This window comes from Dendroctonus ponderosae, unplaced genomic scaffold (genome assembly GCF_020466585.1).
Source record: "Dendroctonus ponderosae isolate FM_Combo_2020 unplaced genomic scaffold, Dpon_F_20191213v2 Dpon_F_20191213_9, whole genome shotgun sequence".
Taxonomy (NCBI): Eukaryota; Metazoa; Arthropoda; class Insecta; order Coleoptera; family Curculionidae; genus Dendroctonus; species Dendroctonus ponderosae.
In genome coordinates, this window is record NW_026019116.1 from 4,459,464 (window position 1) to 4,476,852 (window position 17,389).

Consider the following 17,389-nt stretch of genomic DNA (forward strand, 5'->3'; position numbering starts at 1 on the left):
TGTTCACTCATTCACTCAAGATATTTTTGAAGTCGCGGATTGTTGTTACGAAGTTTTTTGCAGACTCGAGTTTGGTATGTATTTCCCCTCTTACTTGCACAGGAAAACAGCCAAGTTTCGATGCGTTGTATACAGCAAAATCCCTTGTATGAGTGGACAAACTTTCGATTTTCAGCCGACATCAAGCAATTTTCCAATTTTTTTCAAAATCGCGTCTGCTGTTAAGCGCGTCCAACACCTACAAAAGTAGGCCGGATTTTGAAATTGATTTATTTCCACTGTAATTTGCAAGGTGCAAAACTTTATTTTGTAAAGCAATTTCCCTTCTATAGGTGGACAAAGTTACAAGTTGAGTGTTTGATGGCAATGTTGTGCCCAGACACCTAATTTAACGCACAAACCGCTCTTAGCTCGTCAGTTTTTAACTTTTTACCATGATTTCCTGCTCTGTAGCACTGTCGTAGTTATTTTGGAAAATTCCGCAGTTTGAAAAAACCAGTTACAGGCCCCATTTCAGCAACATTTAAAATAATTTCCCCATTCATTTTGAACTAGTGTTCCCTGGGCCAATCAGGTCCAATTAAGTACTGGGAAATACTCCGAGGTGAATTCATGAAAACACAACTTAAACTGAGGGCACAAAATATTTGCCCTTTAAATGTCGAAAAATGTGCTGCTTTAAGTTGCACTTGACTTTCGTCCTGAAGCTGCAGCCTTCGATGTTGCAGTAAAACAGCGGCTGTTTGCCGCACTCAAACTTCCTGTGCCTGTGCAGCGATTGCTGGTGCTTGTACCCCTTCAGACAACTGGGACAGGAAAAGTGCCTAGCAGAGCCTAAAAAGTCACTTGATTAGAATCGGCTATTCCACACTAATCGAGCGCGGTTGTTGACCACAAGAAAGAAATGCCCAAGCTGGCTGGCTGGCTGTTTGTAATAATATATTTCTTTGTTAACAAACTTTAGTTGCCATAACATAATGTAAAATTAAATTAATTAACAGTGTGTATTCGAATCGAATCATATAATAGTGTATAACTCCCAACCCCTAAATGAGTATATAACTCTATGTATAATAAATAATTATATATAGTCAATTAACTACTTGTATAAACCCATGTCGAAAAAAACTCCACGACAGAGCTTGCCAGGGTGTTTCAAATTGACTGTGCACAATTTTTCCGTTCCTCAAGGTAGGAACATTAGCTGACACTATTCGCAAGTGAAGCCTCTATAGTCAGGGAATAGTGCATGTTCAATTTGAAACAAGCGTATTCTCTATAAATGATGCCAAAACCATTTTAGTTTGATGTCAAAAAAACTTTGTGCTGTTTTTATTGTTGCCCGAATTCAGTCTTTTCTTAAAAGGCACAATGTAGAGTGATAAACCAAACCGATTAAAATCATCGCTATAGATGATTTCGTAGATGATTTAAATCGTCCCTGACCAACACAGAAATGCTAAAATTCACAACTAAATAATCAGTAAATTTTCAAAAAAATAACCCTAAATAAACTATATTAAAAATTAACAAAACAAACCAATAAAATCGATGGGCTAAATATTAAAAACAACAATGTTCCGGTTAATGTCCGGCTTATAAAGAATGTCGTGTTTGCGGGCTAAGTGGCGTTCAACGTGCGTTTTTTGGTACCCCCTGTAGCCGCACTTGGAACACCCGAATCTGGGCAATTTTCCACACTCGTACTTCATGTGCCGCACCATCGTCGACTTTTTCGCGTACATTTTGTGGCAATTTCTACACATAAACTCATGCGGCTCGAATAAAATAAAATTCGGAATGTGTGGGTGAACTAAAAATAACAAAAAAAATAAATAAACAAAGAAAACTTCCCCTAAACAAGGCATAAGGCATGTACAAATGATCCAGAAATGTGTATTAGTGGTTCCAAAGTGACGGCAGTCTGAGCTGTTGCCTAAGAAATACCGATCATTGTGATTATTAGTAGAAAATAATGTGGAACCCCCGAAGCTGGTGGTTAGGCGAAGCTGATATAAAACAAGCGTGCAAAGGAAATAAACACACACATTAAAATGATAAATGTATTACAGAAAAGTATAAAATATCAGCCATTTTGGGGCGACTCCAACACATCCGCAATGGCTTTGTCTGTTTGAATAGGCTCGTCCTTACAGCTTTTCTGTGGGATTGGTCTAAAAAACATTAAACAAGTTTGCTTAATTCAAAAAAACATTTTTTAGAAACAGAGCCGAGAATTTTCAACTGAATAGTTGCTTAAAGCATGGATGGAAGAAACATTCTGCTCGCCATCCTACTCAGAAGGTTTTTAGAAACAAGTCAAGTTGAATGCATGAGTCGTGGATTATTTTGCATGTGTTTAAAATAAACTAAGTAAAAGCAGGGATAAAACTAAAAAGGGAAATCGCAACAAAGGAAAGAAACTAACCTTTTAGAAGGGGAAGGAGTTGGGCTTTGGTACTCAACTTGGGAAACTGAGTTCACACTTTTCAAAAAATGCGCAACAATCATTAATTTCATTTTATTCTTTATTGCTGCTCATTGTTTGAAAATGTGAATACAATTCTCCAAATCGCGTACCAGAAGTACCAGAAACCATATTGTTTTACTTATCAAAAGAGTGACTGAACAGGGAGAGAATTACGATTAAACAAGGATTAAATAAGATACTTCTGGTATGAAAAATGTGCAAACAGTTGCCCAAACTAATCCAACACTAAACCAACACCCAACTAATTTTCCTTCCACTTCTGCAAAGTTGGTTTATTTCCCTTATTGCCACTTTGCCTTTTTAGTTGGATTCCTGTTTTCTCTTAGTTTTTTTTTAAACACATGCAAAAGTATCCGTGTCTTTCATGCACCACCACAATGCAACAAAAACCAAATGAGATGATTTCTGGTGCTCTTGGTACTAAACTGGGGCAATCCTTTACGCATTTTTCAAAAAATGAGCAACAGTAAAGAATAAACATTCAAATGAAGATCTCTGATTGTCCGAAAATATGCAATCAAAGGTTAATTTTTAGTGGCTAAACGGACCAATAATTTTTCCAATAACTCCAAACAGAAAAAAGGGGGGGGGGGTAAAGAATAAAATTTATTAATCTTTTCAGCCAGATTTGTTCTCTGACTTAGAAAATAACTAAAAAAAAACAAATCCTACTTGGTCGGTGACTCGTGCAGATGCTCATCTTGTACATGCTTTTCAAACGCGTATTTGCTTCTGAACCGTTCGGTGCAAAACGGACAAACTGTCGCAATACAGTGAAGCCTCTTATGGGTTCTCATCTGATTTCGCGACGGAAAATGTACATGGCATGTTTCGCATTTCCATTTTGACTCTAAAAAACTGATCAAATTGAAACAGCTGGCCGTGGCCGGGTCTGCAGAAAGGTTGGGACAGCAACAGAAACAAAGGGTTTAAAGCTTTTTAATCGAGGTTTCTTTTAAGCAAAGGTATGTAAGCTGGTGCACTTTCAGGGTCTCTTTGCGCTTTGTTTTGCACGTGTGTGCAGCAGAAAGACGTTGAGTTGTCGCATTTAAATCCGTTAGTCTAAAAACAAATTAATGTAAAAATGGAGTGTATTTTCTTCCAGCCAATAGTGTGAGCGTCGAAATGGGGATGATTGAATCCAGTTGAACCAGAATAACGTCTTTATTACCGCTGTAAAATCTACTTCGTACTTTAAGTGTGGATCATGGCAATATGGGCCATCAGATTGTGCCGATGCTTGAAGACTCGGTTGCAGAAACTACAAACTTGCTTGCCCTCCTTGTGGCATTCGTATCGTTGGTGTCGCCGCAAACTGCTCTTGTACGAGTACAATTTTCCGCACTTTGGACACGGGTGAACTCCATGAAATTCTAGAAAAAAGTCCACTATTAGCAGCAAGTTCGCCGGCTTTAGAGACTGTGGTAGGCGGGATACGGAGAAAGTGAAACTCCCTTTCAACCCGTCAAGTCTAATTGCAGCGCTTAGTCTTTACTGTATAATTGCTGCCTTTTGGACACCAGTTTGACGAAATGATCGTGGTGTTTTGCGCTGGTATGGACTTTGATGTCAAAAGCGCGTTTGCTTCGATGGTTGCAGAACAGACACTTAAACTTTTTTTCTTTCTGGCATTCATTCTGTACGTGATAGGACAACGCTTTTTTGGTCGAGTACCGTTTGGGGCAGTTTAGGCAATGAAAACCTGCAACAAAATCAACGCATTATTAAACTGCCTCAAACCTCCAGCGAGTTGAGGGTTGCGGCAGTAAAAACAATTGGGTTTTGGATATTTATTGGGTTGAAACTTGAGGACTTGTATCACACACACCTTTTCCGGCAGCTTCAAGACCTCAAAACACATCTATATGCACACAAACACACTGACTAGACAAGCCTTTGTTAGCACCAGTTACAAACCCTCCCCCTGCGGGGGCCCGCTCATCAGCCCTTTAACCGCCCCTTTGGAAACGGGCGTTTTGAACAGATGCAGGTTTTTGTAGAACTTTTCAAACTCAGTCACATCATCCGGGTGTTTCTTGTAGACGTGCATCTTCAGGTCGTACTTCTGCCGGTAAAACTTGCCGCAGTAGAAGCACTGATAGGGGTTCTTGTTGCACTCGTGCTTCTTGTGCCGATAGAGAGTCGACTTGTTCTTGTACGACTTGAAGCATGTGTCGCAATGGTAGGTTTCTCGCCACTCTAAAACCAACCAATTTGAATTGTGGGATCTATGGGAAAAGCTGCAGGGAAACAACATTGAAACCAACACTTACCATGGGGAGGGCGAATTGTTGGGCATGCAAGCAACAGAAAGTAAAAAAAATCATAGAAATCCACTCTAAATGAAGCGTCAACTCTATACTCAAGCAACAACAAACTGCGGGCTCGACACATTAATAAAGAGCTCTATTAAAATCCTGCAGGGGGTGCAACCGAGCTGCTTCTGAGCAAGATCCTGGAACGTGTCCAGGTTCAAACGCCTACAAGTGGCAAATCTAGAACAGAAACTGGTTACTCATCAAGCAACAAGCAATCAGCTACTTGTCGCGGAAGACGATTCAATAAAACACTACCTGCCAACCAAAACGTGTTAATAAATCACTCTCAAACATGGCTACACTAATTCCAAGGCACTTGAAAGACACTTAATCAAATTCTGCATCCACTTGGTCCCCGCATCTGAAATCTACTCCAAAGAAATCCCATGCCTGGACGCGTAATGCATTTTGAGATTGAATTTCCTTTTCGTCTTGAATTCGCACTTGAGGCAGGAAAAGCAGTGGGTCTTGAGGCAGTCCAACGAGGTGTGAGCCCTCAGACTGTTGTAGTTCTTGAAGCATTTTCCGCATTGGTCGCAGGAGACACGTCTGCGGATTTCCAACTCTAAAAAATGGCTTGGTTTAGAGAGTTTACGGACTTGAACCGGTAACTACAGTCAAATGGGAGTGGGAAACTTGATGAAAAGTGGACCATTCTGGGGTTTAAAAAAATATTCTAAATTATTTGGCAAGTTACAAACGTCGTTATCGGCACAATTGTCTTAGTAAGAGCGTTTTGCGCTCAAACCAGTGTCGTGCCCGAAGGCCGAAGTGTGTCTGCAATGTTGGCGACTCACCAAAACAGGCAATGCTTATTACGGCAAACAGGCAATTTGAGGCAAAAGAGCTGCGAAATAATGTATTAATGAATACAGGTAATAAACCTGGAAACGTTTCATTGAAAAGTTTCCCAATGAAATAAAAAATATATTTAATGTTGAAGATTTGATGACGACACAAATTTCGCAAACTGCGATAGTACAGGAAAACCAAAGGACACAATCACACATTTTATTAAATAATCTTTGATAAATGCAACCCTGAATGTACAAAATGAAGACTAACGAATTACAATATTGGGAAGTTGACTAGAAATGATCAGAGACACTTGACTAAAGTGCCGATTGCTAAAATAAATAAAAAAAAAATAAATAAAACAAACAATAAAAATATTGGACTATATCAACATCATCCTCTAGAAGTCTAATACTGGGAACATTAAAATTGCCACTTGACGAGTATTATGCTAAAAACATCAGACTAGAATATATTTGGTATCGATTATACTGGGCGTTCACTCAAACCCCACTTAACACTTAAGCTATTGGCTAGGTGACTTCTCTTTGCAAAGTGTCGCTGCCACAAACCGCCGATCCTGCATATCCAGCCACAATATTCGAATGTTGGTGCTGCATGTGCCGCTTTAAGTGGTGGCTGTAAAAATACGCAGCTGGACAGACGCTGCAGAAAAACTGCCGCTTGTTTTCGCAGGAAAACCGCAAATGCGTGTTCATCGCCTTTTTGGATTTGTACGGCTTGCCGCAGCGAGAACACGGAAACGGTCTGTGTTCCATCACCATCACTTGAGCTGAAAAAATCATTTTTAGTCTTGCTGCTAGTAAAACTGAAAAAAAATGGAAAACTGCAAAAAAAAGTGGATGCAACAAGCTAAAATTGCGCTACTTGGGCCGAATAATCAACTGCATTTCTTCAAATCAGTAAAATGTATTAACCATTTACACACATACCAACACTAAATTAATGTATACTGTGGCTCAAATGCCCCACGGATATGTCGGTCTTTCACGTGTCTTTCCAAGTTTCCTTTTCTCTTTGTTTTGTAATGGCAAAACGGGATATTACAGGCAAATTGCGGCTCTTTTCCGCACTCTTTCTTATGGTTGTACAGTGTAGTTCTCAGGCCGTAGGCTTTATTGCATTGCCAACACTTCCAAGGCTTCAGAAAAGCTAAAAACAGTGACTTTTAACTAGGGCTAGCACAGATGAGTTGCTAATCTGTATATCGATTGATTCCATAATAGCCGCCTTCCAGGTGGTGATCAAGCAATAACAGTGCGATTGATAGACTCATCTAGTGTAATTCCATAAAAATATACAAAAGTATCAAACACTAATTGCTTATATTTAGAACAGTCGATTAAGGATTCGTGTTCTACCACGAAACCAGTCAGAGGTGGTTAAACAAGTACCCTGTTAAGAATAGAATGGCATAGGATGAAATCACAAGGAACACCAAAGAATTATTCTAGATTACCAGCTAAGAGATCAGTTTGTTTTTGGCCTCGATTAGAACTAAAACCCGTTGGATCAACCCAGGATTGATTGAAGACGGTCAAAAGTGTTCATCCCAGTTGATATGTGCAGCAGCTTAAAAATACTACACCCTGTATAATACGATATGGATCTAGCAAGCGTCATCATGGTTCAGGATGTGCATGATGAGAACTTCGCGTTTGTCAGTTGAAAAACCGCAATTTTTGTGCTTGCATCGGAAATTGTCTTCCTGCAGGACCATCAGGTTGGGTTTGATGTCCACACTGGTCCTTCGGGAGACGTTTTTCAAGTCCTTACACTCGACGCAATGGCAGGGCAAGTAGGTGTGCGAATTGGCACGTTTTCCTGAAAAATCACATCTATATTAGCCAGGTTTGTCCGGCGACCAACTGCGGCAACACTGACTAACTAAACAAAGCCGTTTTAGCACAACTAACTAGCTGATTGGGCCCCAGTCCACTGAACAACGTTGTCAGACTGAAATGCGGGATTTGCTTCGTCTGTTGCTGGTTCTTTAAGGACACCAAGATCACTTTTGCCTCAAAATTTAATGAAATCACAACAACAATCTATTTTCCATGATTTTTCCCATGCTTGGCGGTACAGTGAACCTTCAAGATGCTGTTGCGCTTGGTGGTGAAATCGCAAAAGGAACACTTAACACTAGGCGGACGATTGCACACATACTTCTGATGGAACGCCAAGCTGTTCTTGTTCTTGTAGAACTTTGAACACACCGGACACTTAACTAAAATCACACAAAAGTGGCCATCAGCAGTTTGTCGGCGTGATTAAACATTGTTAGTATCAAACACACAGTCACTATCTACAGATTTGCATCCCCTCAATCAAACGCAGGCTACTTTTACGGGCTTTTTATATCTTGAACTATTAGTTGGTGTTTCGCAGCCAAATGGCCTAGAAGGTGAACCTTTTGGTACGCCCTGTAGTCGCAGGATTTAACATGGCACTTGAACTTCTTCTCCTGTCCGCAGTGGTACGTCTGGTGCCGGTTCAAAGATGATTTTGACTGGTATTTTCGATGACACTTTTTACAGGCGAAAGAACCTAAAAGAAAGTGCGACGATTAATTGATGATGGTCGGCCCGCCAAAACTGGTTGATAGGCACGGGGTAAACGCACCTGCGTGAAGAACCCGAGAATAACATTGGTATACTTAATGCGAAATCAACATGTTGTCAGTGTAAGAAAATCTTTAGAAAGGTTGACGATAATAAAGTCAAAACAGTAACAAAGACAGTAAACTTCACAATTGGAGCTTCGAGTGAAGCATAAGGCACTCAATACTTTCTCTAAAATCAATTTGGCAACGAATTTGATCTGTAATTTTATTTTATCACTGGGTTTTCCAATACTGACTTTCAGTCGCAAATGGCACAAACAGCAAGAGGAACAAAGCAAAGCCCCACGGGGCAAAGTGTTGGAAAGAGAGCAAGCGAGTCACACAGTCTCTTCCTGATCCAGCCACTTATGTTTGCGCCCTGTCCCACTCACTGAGTAGAACTTCAGAACTTCAGAGGATTTTAAGAGGACACTGCAAAAAGTTTCCTTTGTCGATATCTTCGATATTTTTTACAAAATGATTAGGTGTCTGAAAAAAGAAGCAAATTTTGATACTTAGTACACAATAATTGTTTTTGCTCATTTCCCGGAAACCAATTGAGCCACAATGCTTATTGTGCATCACTGCAAAGAGAACTAAATGGCCCTTTTGGAAAGTAAAGCATCGATTAGGAAATGTTGGCAGTTTTACCAAAAAAGTCTTAATTCGAAAAGCTTTAGATTTGGCTGTTTTTTTCTTAGTTCTAAAATCTAGAATTCCAATTGATTAGAACCAAAAACTCGGTCTTAAATCAGTAGGAAAATCACCCTCAATTTGATTCTAGTGAGAAGAAAATGCGTTCACTCTTTGGCTCCACAATCTGCAAAGGAAAATGAATCCAATATTTGTAAAATATTTAATACAATTATTGAAAGCCTTCAGCAACATGTTGATTTTGGTCTCAAATCCGTACATTTTTGGGCATGACTATGCCGGTTGAGGTGGGACTTTTGTCGGAAAGTTTTGAGGCATTTGGGGCACTGAAAGTACCGCCAGTCTCCACATTCGTACCGTACATGCTGCTTTAAGTGCTGCTTCTATTTATATGTGGCCGGACAACGCAAACAAGCAAATCGACCATCATCTGTTAGCTGGAAGTCTGCAAAACAATGCTCGGTCAGGTCATTAGCAACTTACCAAGGATAAGAACATCCACACTATTTTGATTCGCAAATGCGAACACTTTTCACCGGCAAAATAATCTAAAATACAATGCGAATTAATTGGTAATGGTCCGAACGCCAAAACTGGTAGATAGGAACGGGGTAAGCAAAACTGCGTGAAGAACCCGAGAATAACAATGGTATAATCCGAAACCAAGTCAACAAGATTTAAATAACACAATAAACTATCTTAATAAAGGTTAACAAAAATAAATAAATAAAAACTTCAATTAAATAATTAACAAAAGTAATAACAGGATAATTGACAATAAACATCACACTTGGAGCTTCGGGTGAAGCATAAGGCACTCAATAGTTTTCTCTAATATCCATTTGGCAACGAATTTGTTCTGCAATATTATTTTATCACTGGGTTTTTCAATACTGACTTTCAGTGGCAAATGGCGCAAACAATGAGAGGAACAAGGCAAAGCCCCTAATGGCAACATGTTGGAAAGAGACCAAGCGAGTACACACAGTTGAGCTGGCGTCTCTTTCTAATTCAACCAGTTATGCTTGCGCCTTGTTCCACTCACTGACTGGCCATAGATGCAAATCTTCATCAAACACCGTCTATACTGAAAGTTTTTGCTAAATATACAATAAAAAAATTATAATGGCTCTTCTGCGCTTAAGTTATTATTAGTACTGCTGTAGTTGTTGTTGTTAATGGCAACATCCTCAAAAGAAAAGCAATTTTTGGTGCAAAACTCCTGCGCTGAATGATGCTTGCGCATATGAACGCCCAAGTTTCCTTTTTGCTTGGCTCGATAGGGGCAGTCTGGGCACTTAAAGGTGGGCTCTTTGCCCCCACACTCCACTTGTTCGTGCCTGCGCATTGTGGACTTCCATCGGTACCTACAAATCACCTGCACTACTATTCGGACCATTAATAACGCCAGGTTTTACCTTTTCCCGCAGTGTCTGCAGGCAAATTGACTATCGTGACTATACCCCGATCTGGAGTAGCTAAACCCCAACTCCTCCGGGTATTTGTCGTTCTGGCAACGGGTACTTGCCGGGTTCAGGTACAGATTGTGCATCGAAGGAGGCAAAAGGATTTTATCGAATTCCAGCCATTCTAGAAAAATAAGGCAGCGTACAGTGGGAGTTGGAAAAGTTCAATAGTGGCGGATCGCAGAGAAATGAGGCGTTTACATTATTTACAGAAAGCAGTGGACACAATGAGGAAATAAGAAACTGATGGACGTTTGACCTGCACTTCCTGGACTCTGAAGGATTAAAATCACTCACTTGTTATGGTAAAATATATTAACCACTCAAATAAACAGGGGAATATCTATGAAAATAAATAATGAATCTTTAAAAAATCTTAGCCGTTTGTCCCTTCAACCATCGTAACCTAGTAGTAAATAAATAAGAGCCTCAACTTTACGGGGTGTTACAAATTCACAGAGGCAAGAGATGCGAAGCCGAAGAAAATTTTAGAACATTTTATCTAGCCAAAAAATGAGCAATTTTACCCCAATTTAACCGACCTGGTATCTCTGACGATTCAGGACACCCCCTCGAATTTGTACCACCCTGTATACAGGGTGCAAATCGCCCACCATCCCCGCTAAATCAGGTACACCTACAGTAAAATACGAAAAATAAATAAATATTGGCAGTGAATACAGGGGGAATGTAGTGTAAATCGGCCACTACTTGTAGGCGTTGTTCAGCACTTCGGCTTTATGCTCTTTGTGCTTGGCCATCACGTGCATGATGAAGTGGATCTTCTGCTTGCCCTTATACGGACAGTAGGAGCACTTGAATTGAGGCTCTTTGCCACACTCCCACCTCATGTGGTTGTAGAGGGAGCTTTTCCGCTTGTAGGACCGCCCGCACTCCTTGCAGGCAAACAGACACTGTTGCCCCATCATGGCATTGATCTGCTCTATGGTGAAAACCTCTAAAATGTGATCACAAAGCTGTTTTATTCGATTGATGCGGCGGAATTCGTTCCGAATACACATGGCCTCTTGGTTAATCTTCGAAAGGAAATATTAGTGTCTTCCATAACCAAGTGTATGTACAAATATATACAGAAACTCGCTACATCCAGACGCTTCTTTTCGCCGCTACATCCAGACGATATTGTGGATTCTCGCCATGTGACCTTTGATATGAGCCTTCTGTTTGGCTGAATAATGACACTCAGTGCACTTAAATTGCTTTTCAACCCCGCACTCGTAGCGCATGTGCTTGTTTCGCGACTCCTTGTGTCGGTATCGTCTGCTACAGTTCAAGCAAGGAAACATCCCTAAAATAATAATTTACAGAATGGCATTCAGGAAGTTCAGTTTAAAAGGGGGCTGTAGGGACAACACTAACACTATCCAAACTTTTACAGATTTAACCCATTCAACGCACCCGAGCTTTATTTATAAAACACACAACTTGCGTTAAATGAGTAGAAAAACTGCGAATTCACATATTGATCTGATCTCGCCTCAGTCGATGAACGCTGATCATGTGCATTATCGCAGTGGCCTTTTGCTTGCCCACATAGTGGCAGACTTGGCACTTGAATTGAGGCGCCACCCCACATTCGTACCTCAAATGTCTGTTCAATGTGTACTTTTGCCGATAGCGCCGGAAACACTTCGGGCAACTATAAGGATCAACTGAAACCAAAAAGTCGGTCATTAGCCAGTAGGAAAATGGCCCTTAAGTTGGTTCTACTGAGAAGATTTAAGCCAAATGCGTTCACTCTTTGGCTCCACAATCTGCAAACTAAAATCGATTCAATATTTGTTAAATGTATAATTCAATTGTTGAAATCTAACAGGTGTCTGTAGTTTTATATCAAAACCGTACAATTTTGGGTATAAACATGCCGGTTGAGGTGGGACTTTTGTCGGAACGTTTTCAAGCATTTGGAGCACTGAAAGTGCCTCCAGCCTCCACATTCGTACCGCATATGCCTCTTTAGGTGCTGCTTCCTTTTGTATGTCGCCGAACAATGCAGGCAAGCAAATCGACCATCATCTGTTACCGGGAAATCTGCAAAACAATGTTCGGTCAGGTCAGTGGCAACTTACCAAGGGTAAGAACATGCATATAAGGAGGATAAGTAAAAAACCCAATTACCTCTTCAGCTGACAAAGTTGGGATATGGGAAATGATCTACACAAAACCGGGAACTCAATGTTTTTTTAATGTAGTGGCCTTTTTTGCTCCTTTCGTTTGAATCGTCAATCAAACAAACAAAAATAAAATCATAAAAAATGCAAATATTGAAGAAGTGAGCAGGTATTTAATGGAATTTTGGGGTCGAATTGCTTACCAACATTGAAACATTTATTCGCTCCACTAGGCAGTGAAGCGCGTACAGACAGAATGTTTACTATTTCTGAACGAAAAAATGGTGCACCTCTGATTAATCAAAAAAATTACTTCACGCTTTCATTGCTCGTTCAATTTCCAATAAACAAACGACTTAAGTTGTCTTCGTGCAACGCATGATTTTCGGGTAAAACCTTCAGTCAACTTCAAATCAAACTTTGAAATCGTTGACGATTGACTGAAGCAGAAATGAAATTTCATTGAAATAAATTGTTCGAAATGTTCTGCCGTGGGCAAAATACAGTCCTTTGCATAGAATTTTGCTCTAATCTATCCAGAAAACCATGAACTATCCAGTGTTCTAAAATATTTTGCTTTCCCATTGGCGCTTTGTACAAGATTGGCGTCAAATGTTCAAATAAATAAAATCAAGAGGTTTTAACTCTGGGGATCTGGGGATCTTGAGTTTCTCTCTCCTACTCCCCTACAAATCGATTCTGTTTGGGCGAAAATGATGCGTTGTGCGAAAAAAACTCACGAGAACTTTTTGTTTGGAATTGAACAATCAATGAATACAAAATTAAGTTCTCGATAAATCGGTGGCGCACAATATTTATTTTTTTTAAATATTGAATGTCTGGAATGCATTAAACATTGCCAGTGGATAGCTATTAGCATCTGCAAAATTTCATCAAAAAATCTCAAGCGGTTTCAGATCCATTAAGAATTTCTGTTTTTTATTCAAAATGTAAGGATTCCTCATGGACCATGGTTGATTAGAGTAATTTTTTAGAGATAAATAATGCCAGCAATCACCTTGTGAGAATTGTCAGCTGCAGTTGGTGCTTCATGTTGACGAAATCTCCAAAAGTCTCCTCAATGAGAAAATGGAGATATAGAAGGCACTCCTTTTCCTCTCTTTCAATCATTCAAATCACCTCTTCAAATCACCTTATCATCAATTGATGATGGTCACTCTTCACTTTTCACTTTATTCTCTTGCAACTCGCACTTTCCATGACCTAATTCCTCGACCTTATTTCCTTCAGCATAATTCACAAGCATAGGGAGAATAAGAACCAAAAGAGACAACATTAATAAATTTATTCAGCCTCAAATTCGATGCCAGTCCACGAAAACCAGACAACCCATTGGTTGCCAGTCTACTCTACCCTCACCTATAGCCTTTGGCACACCTTGGTAGCCACATGTCTGTTGAGGTGCTTCCGATGCTTGAACTTCTTCTCGCATTTATCACACTCGAACTTCCGTTCGACGCCACATTCGTACTCCATGTGGCTTTTTAAGTGCTTTTTGTTCTTGTAGGAGGAGCCGCATTTAACACAGCCATACCGGCCCTCTTCAGTCACCAGGAACACCAAAGCTAAAAACAACAACTATGGTGGTTTGGTTGGCGATCTGAACCTACCGTTAGCAGCTACAGTCTAAAGGGATGGTCAGTTACTGGATTAGCATGCACACCTGAGGTTAATTGGTTTTATTGGGAAACAGTGGAATGGAAGCATCCGATGTGTTTCATGAGGTTGGCTTTCCATTTCGTCTTGAAGGAGCAGACGGAGCAGGTAAACGACGGGTCTTTGCCGCATTCGAACCGCAGATGCCGCATCAGAGTCCTCTTGGATTGGTAGCTTCTGGAGCATGTTTTACATCTCCAACCAACTAAAACGACTGGAAATTAGGGAATGTTTCCTCTACAGCCGGTAGAATGCGGGATTCAAATGACATAGCCATCAGTGAGCCAATTTATGAATTGGGAACCGCAAGTTTGGAATGGCAAAGGAGTAGTCATTGAGCCGATTTATTTAAATGTTGGGATCGCATATGTTTTGTAAGGCTAGCCTTTTGTCCACCCCGTATTCATCTCTTTGGTGCCTGTTCAAGGTGGATCTGTACTTGTATCTGCGTTCGCATCCTACACAGAAATGTAGAAACTCTAAAACTGAACTTCATTCAATGTCTTTAGCTTTTCTAGCTGCTACTGGACATTCGAATGTTTAGCCAATATGTGCAATTTTAGGTTACTCTTTTGCCTGGCTTTGTAATCGCAGGTGAAACATACAAATTTGGGTTCCACTTCACAGTCGAGCCGCTGATGCTTCCGCACGTTTGACTTGTACTTGTACCTTTTAGAACATTTCCCGCAAACATAGCGAGGTTCTAAAATAACACAGTCAGCGGTTGCATAAAATCCTGGCCAAACTATCTACGGTATTCCAAAATAAAATATAATTTCTCCACTTTTACGAACATGTTAGCACGGACAGCTCTGATCCAAAAAAAATCACTCCTCTGTAATATATCAGTACAGCGCTCTATCTATTCTAAAAAAACACCCAAAGTTGTATTGTACAAATTCAGTGTATTGCAAACACTGTTTCGGTGAAAAATTAGTGTTTCCGTTTCATGTGATTGTGTAGAGACGATTTCTGGTAGCACATGTACTCGCAAACGCTACAGCTGAAAGATGGCGCTTTGCCGCATTCGAACTTCTTGTGGCGCCAAAGCGAGCAGTTCTGCTTGTATGTTTTCTGGCAAGTTGTGCACTGGAAAGTTCTCCTATCTGTACCTGAAAAACCCTGGAGGTTATCCGAGAAATACCAACGCTAGGGGGGAATTTGCAAACCACTAACCACAACTTAATGCCACTAGTTTATTTACAGTACTACTAAGTGTTCGCTCTGATTCCATGTATGAAGAGGCTGTGCCTCAGCAAATGGTCCTTGCGCTTGAAGTTCTTGTTGCAAATCGTGCAGGGAAACGGACGAGCTGCCATGTCGCACTCGAACCTTCGATGTCTGTACAACGAGCTGTCGTGCTTATAGCCTTTGCCGCACGTTCGGCACTTAAAGGAGCAGGATACATCTAAAAACCATCGGTTTATTGCAACAAAACTGCCATCTCCAGTACCCTTCTAGCATGGTTAATGATGCAGCTCGTTTCAAAAGGGTTTCAGCTAAGAGAGCAAGCAAGCAGGGCAATGGATTTATTATTTATATTGGAGCATTTTGAGGATTTTAATCGCACACATTTTCAAAGCGTCCAATGTTATGGATCCTCTTCATGTGGCTGCGTACATGGACCTTTTGGCGGCCTTTGTAATCGCATTTTGGACACGCGTGTTTCTTCTCAGCCACATTGGGACAACCGAAATATACGTGATTTCTTAATGCGTGCAGTGTTTTGTAGCGTCGATTGCATGTTTCACAAACAGCCGGGTATTCTGAAATTGAACACTCATTAAGCCCACTCACTGGTATCGTGGAAAGCATTTGAAAAACCTGCACCTTTAGTATACTAAGCAAAGTGCTGAGTGTGTAAAGTGTGCAGGGTTTAGGATTTTTCAATTGGGTTGAAGAACGTGAAATTTTGGAACACTGGAGCATGTCGCTTGTGCTGAGTTGCAACTGGGTGGCGATAATGACGGCAAATTATTTTTCATAATTATTTATGAATAATTATGTTCATAAAACGTTGTGATGACTTTCTGAGCTAACGTTAATCGAGCTTTGCAAAAGGACTTTCTACTAAAACTAGCGGTTTTTAAATAACTGAGTCGCAAAATTTAATGAGCCAAAATAACTTGATGAGTTAAAAAATGAGATTTTGACTTTGAGTAATTTAAAAACCGCAACATTCCTGCATATGTATTGTTTCGTAATTCCACAAGAAAAACCGTCTTGAGTTTTTCTACTAAATAAACAGTTTTTCAATATAAAAATAAAAGCTAGTGTATTGTGCGAGAAAAGTACATATACAGTGGTTTTTTCGGAAAATATTAATTAGTTTTCAATCTGTCATTTAGTTGAGAACAGAAAAGTTCCTTGGGTTTTGGCCCGAAATGCTTAGTTTCTTAATTAAAAAATTTAAAGCGTTGCATTGCCCGATAAAAATAACTCACTTCCAATATTTCATCATTTCCAATTTCTGCAAATAAGACATATCTTTCAATGCCTCATTCAGTTAGAAAAGAAAACGTTCTTTTGAGTTTTTCTGCTGAAATGCACCAATTTTTGAATAAAAAAAAACGTTGCATTGTGCGAAAAAAATACCGCATTTTAATCACTTGATACTTCCCAGAAAAACCAATCCACGCCAATGGTTTTTTCAGCAACTAAAAATTATTTTTCAAATGTTCATTCAGTTAGGAACAAAAAAGCTATTTTGCGTTGTTCTGCTAAAATGTGCGGTTTGAGCAATGAACTAAAAATGGTTCCAAAAAATAGCTGAATTTCTAACATTTGATACATTCCAGAGGAAAAAAATTATTGCATGACAATGTTTTTTCTGCAAATCAAAATCTTCATTCATTTCCCAATTCAATTGGGAACAAAAATACTCCTTAGAGTTAGTTTTTAGGGTTAATTTTCAGAGAAAATTACCGGAAAATTCCGCAGTTGATAGTTTTCTGAGGAAAAAAATGCATACCAATTTTTTTGGAAACAAAAATGATTTTTCACTTCTTTATTCAGTTGGAGGAAAAAGTCCTTTTGAGTTTTTTCTCTGAAATGCACAGTTTTTGTTTCAACACATAAAAAGCGTTGTATTCATTATCCGAAAAAATGACTGCAATATTTAACTTTCCAGAAAAAAAGAGTGCACGACCGTGTTTTTTTGGCAAACAAAGACTATTCAATTCAATCCTTCATTCAGTTGGGAATAAAAACGCTCACAACACCGTAATCAAAAA

At 39.7% G+C, this 17,389-nt stretch overlaps 2 protein-coding genes across 3 annotated transcripts in view; both read right to left on the minus strand.

Annotated features, from left to right (window-relative positions):
• The window catches only part of LOC109541705 (longitudinals lacking protein, isoforms J/P/Q/S/Z), a 167,603-nt gene that overhangs the window by 101,976 nt on the left and 48,238 nt on the right, over positions 1–17,389 (minus strand). The gene's annotated exons all lie outside the window — the stretch shown is intronic.
• On the minus strand, positions 4,267–5,178 carry LOC109541706 (RB-associated KRAB zinc finger protein). Its single transcript, XM_019910634.2, has 3 exons — positions 5,065–5,178; positions 4,765–4,986; positions 4,267–4,690 (listed from the first exon to the last, which is right to left on the minus strand). The coding sequence occupies exons 2-3, from the start codon at positions 4,883–4,885 to the stop codon at positions 4,401–4,403; spliced, it is 411 nt and encodes a 136-aa protein (XP_019766193.2). The 5' UTR covers positions 4,886–4,986; positions 5,065–5,178; the 3' UTR covers positions 4,267–4,400.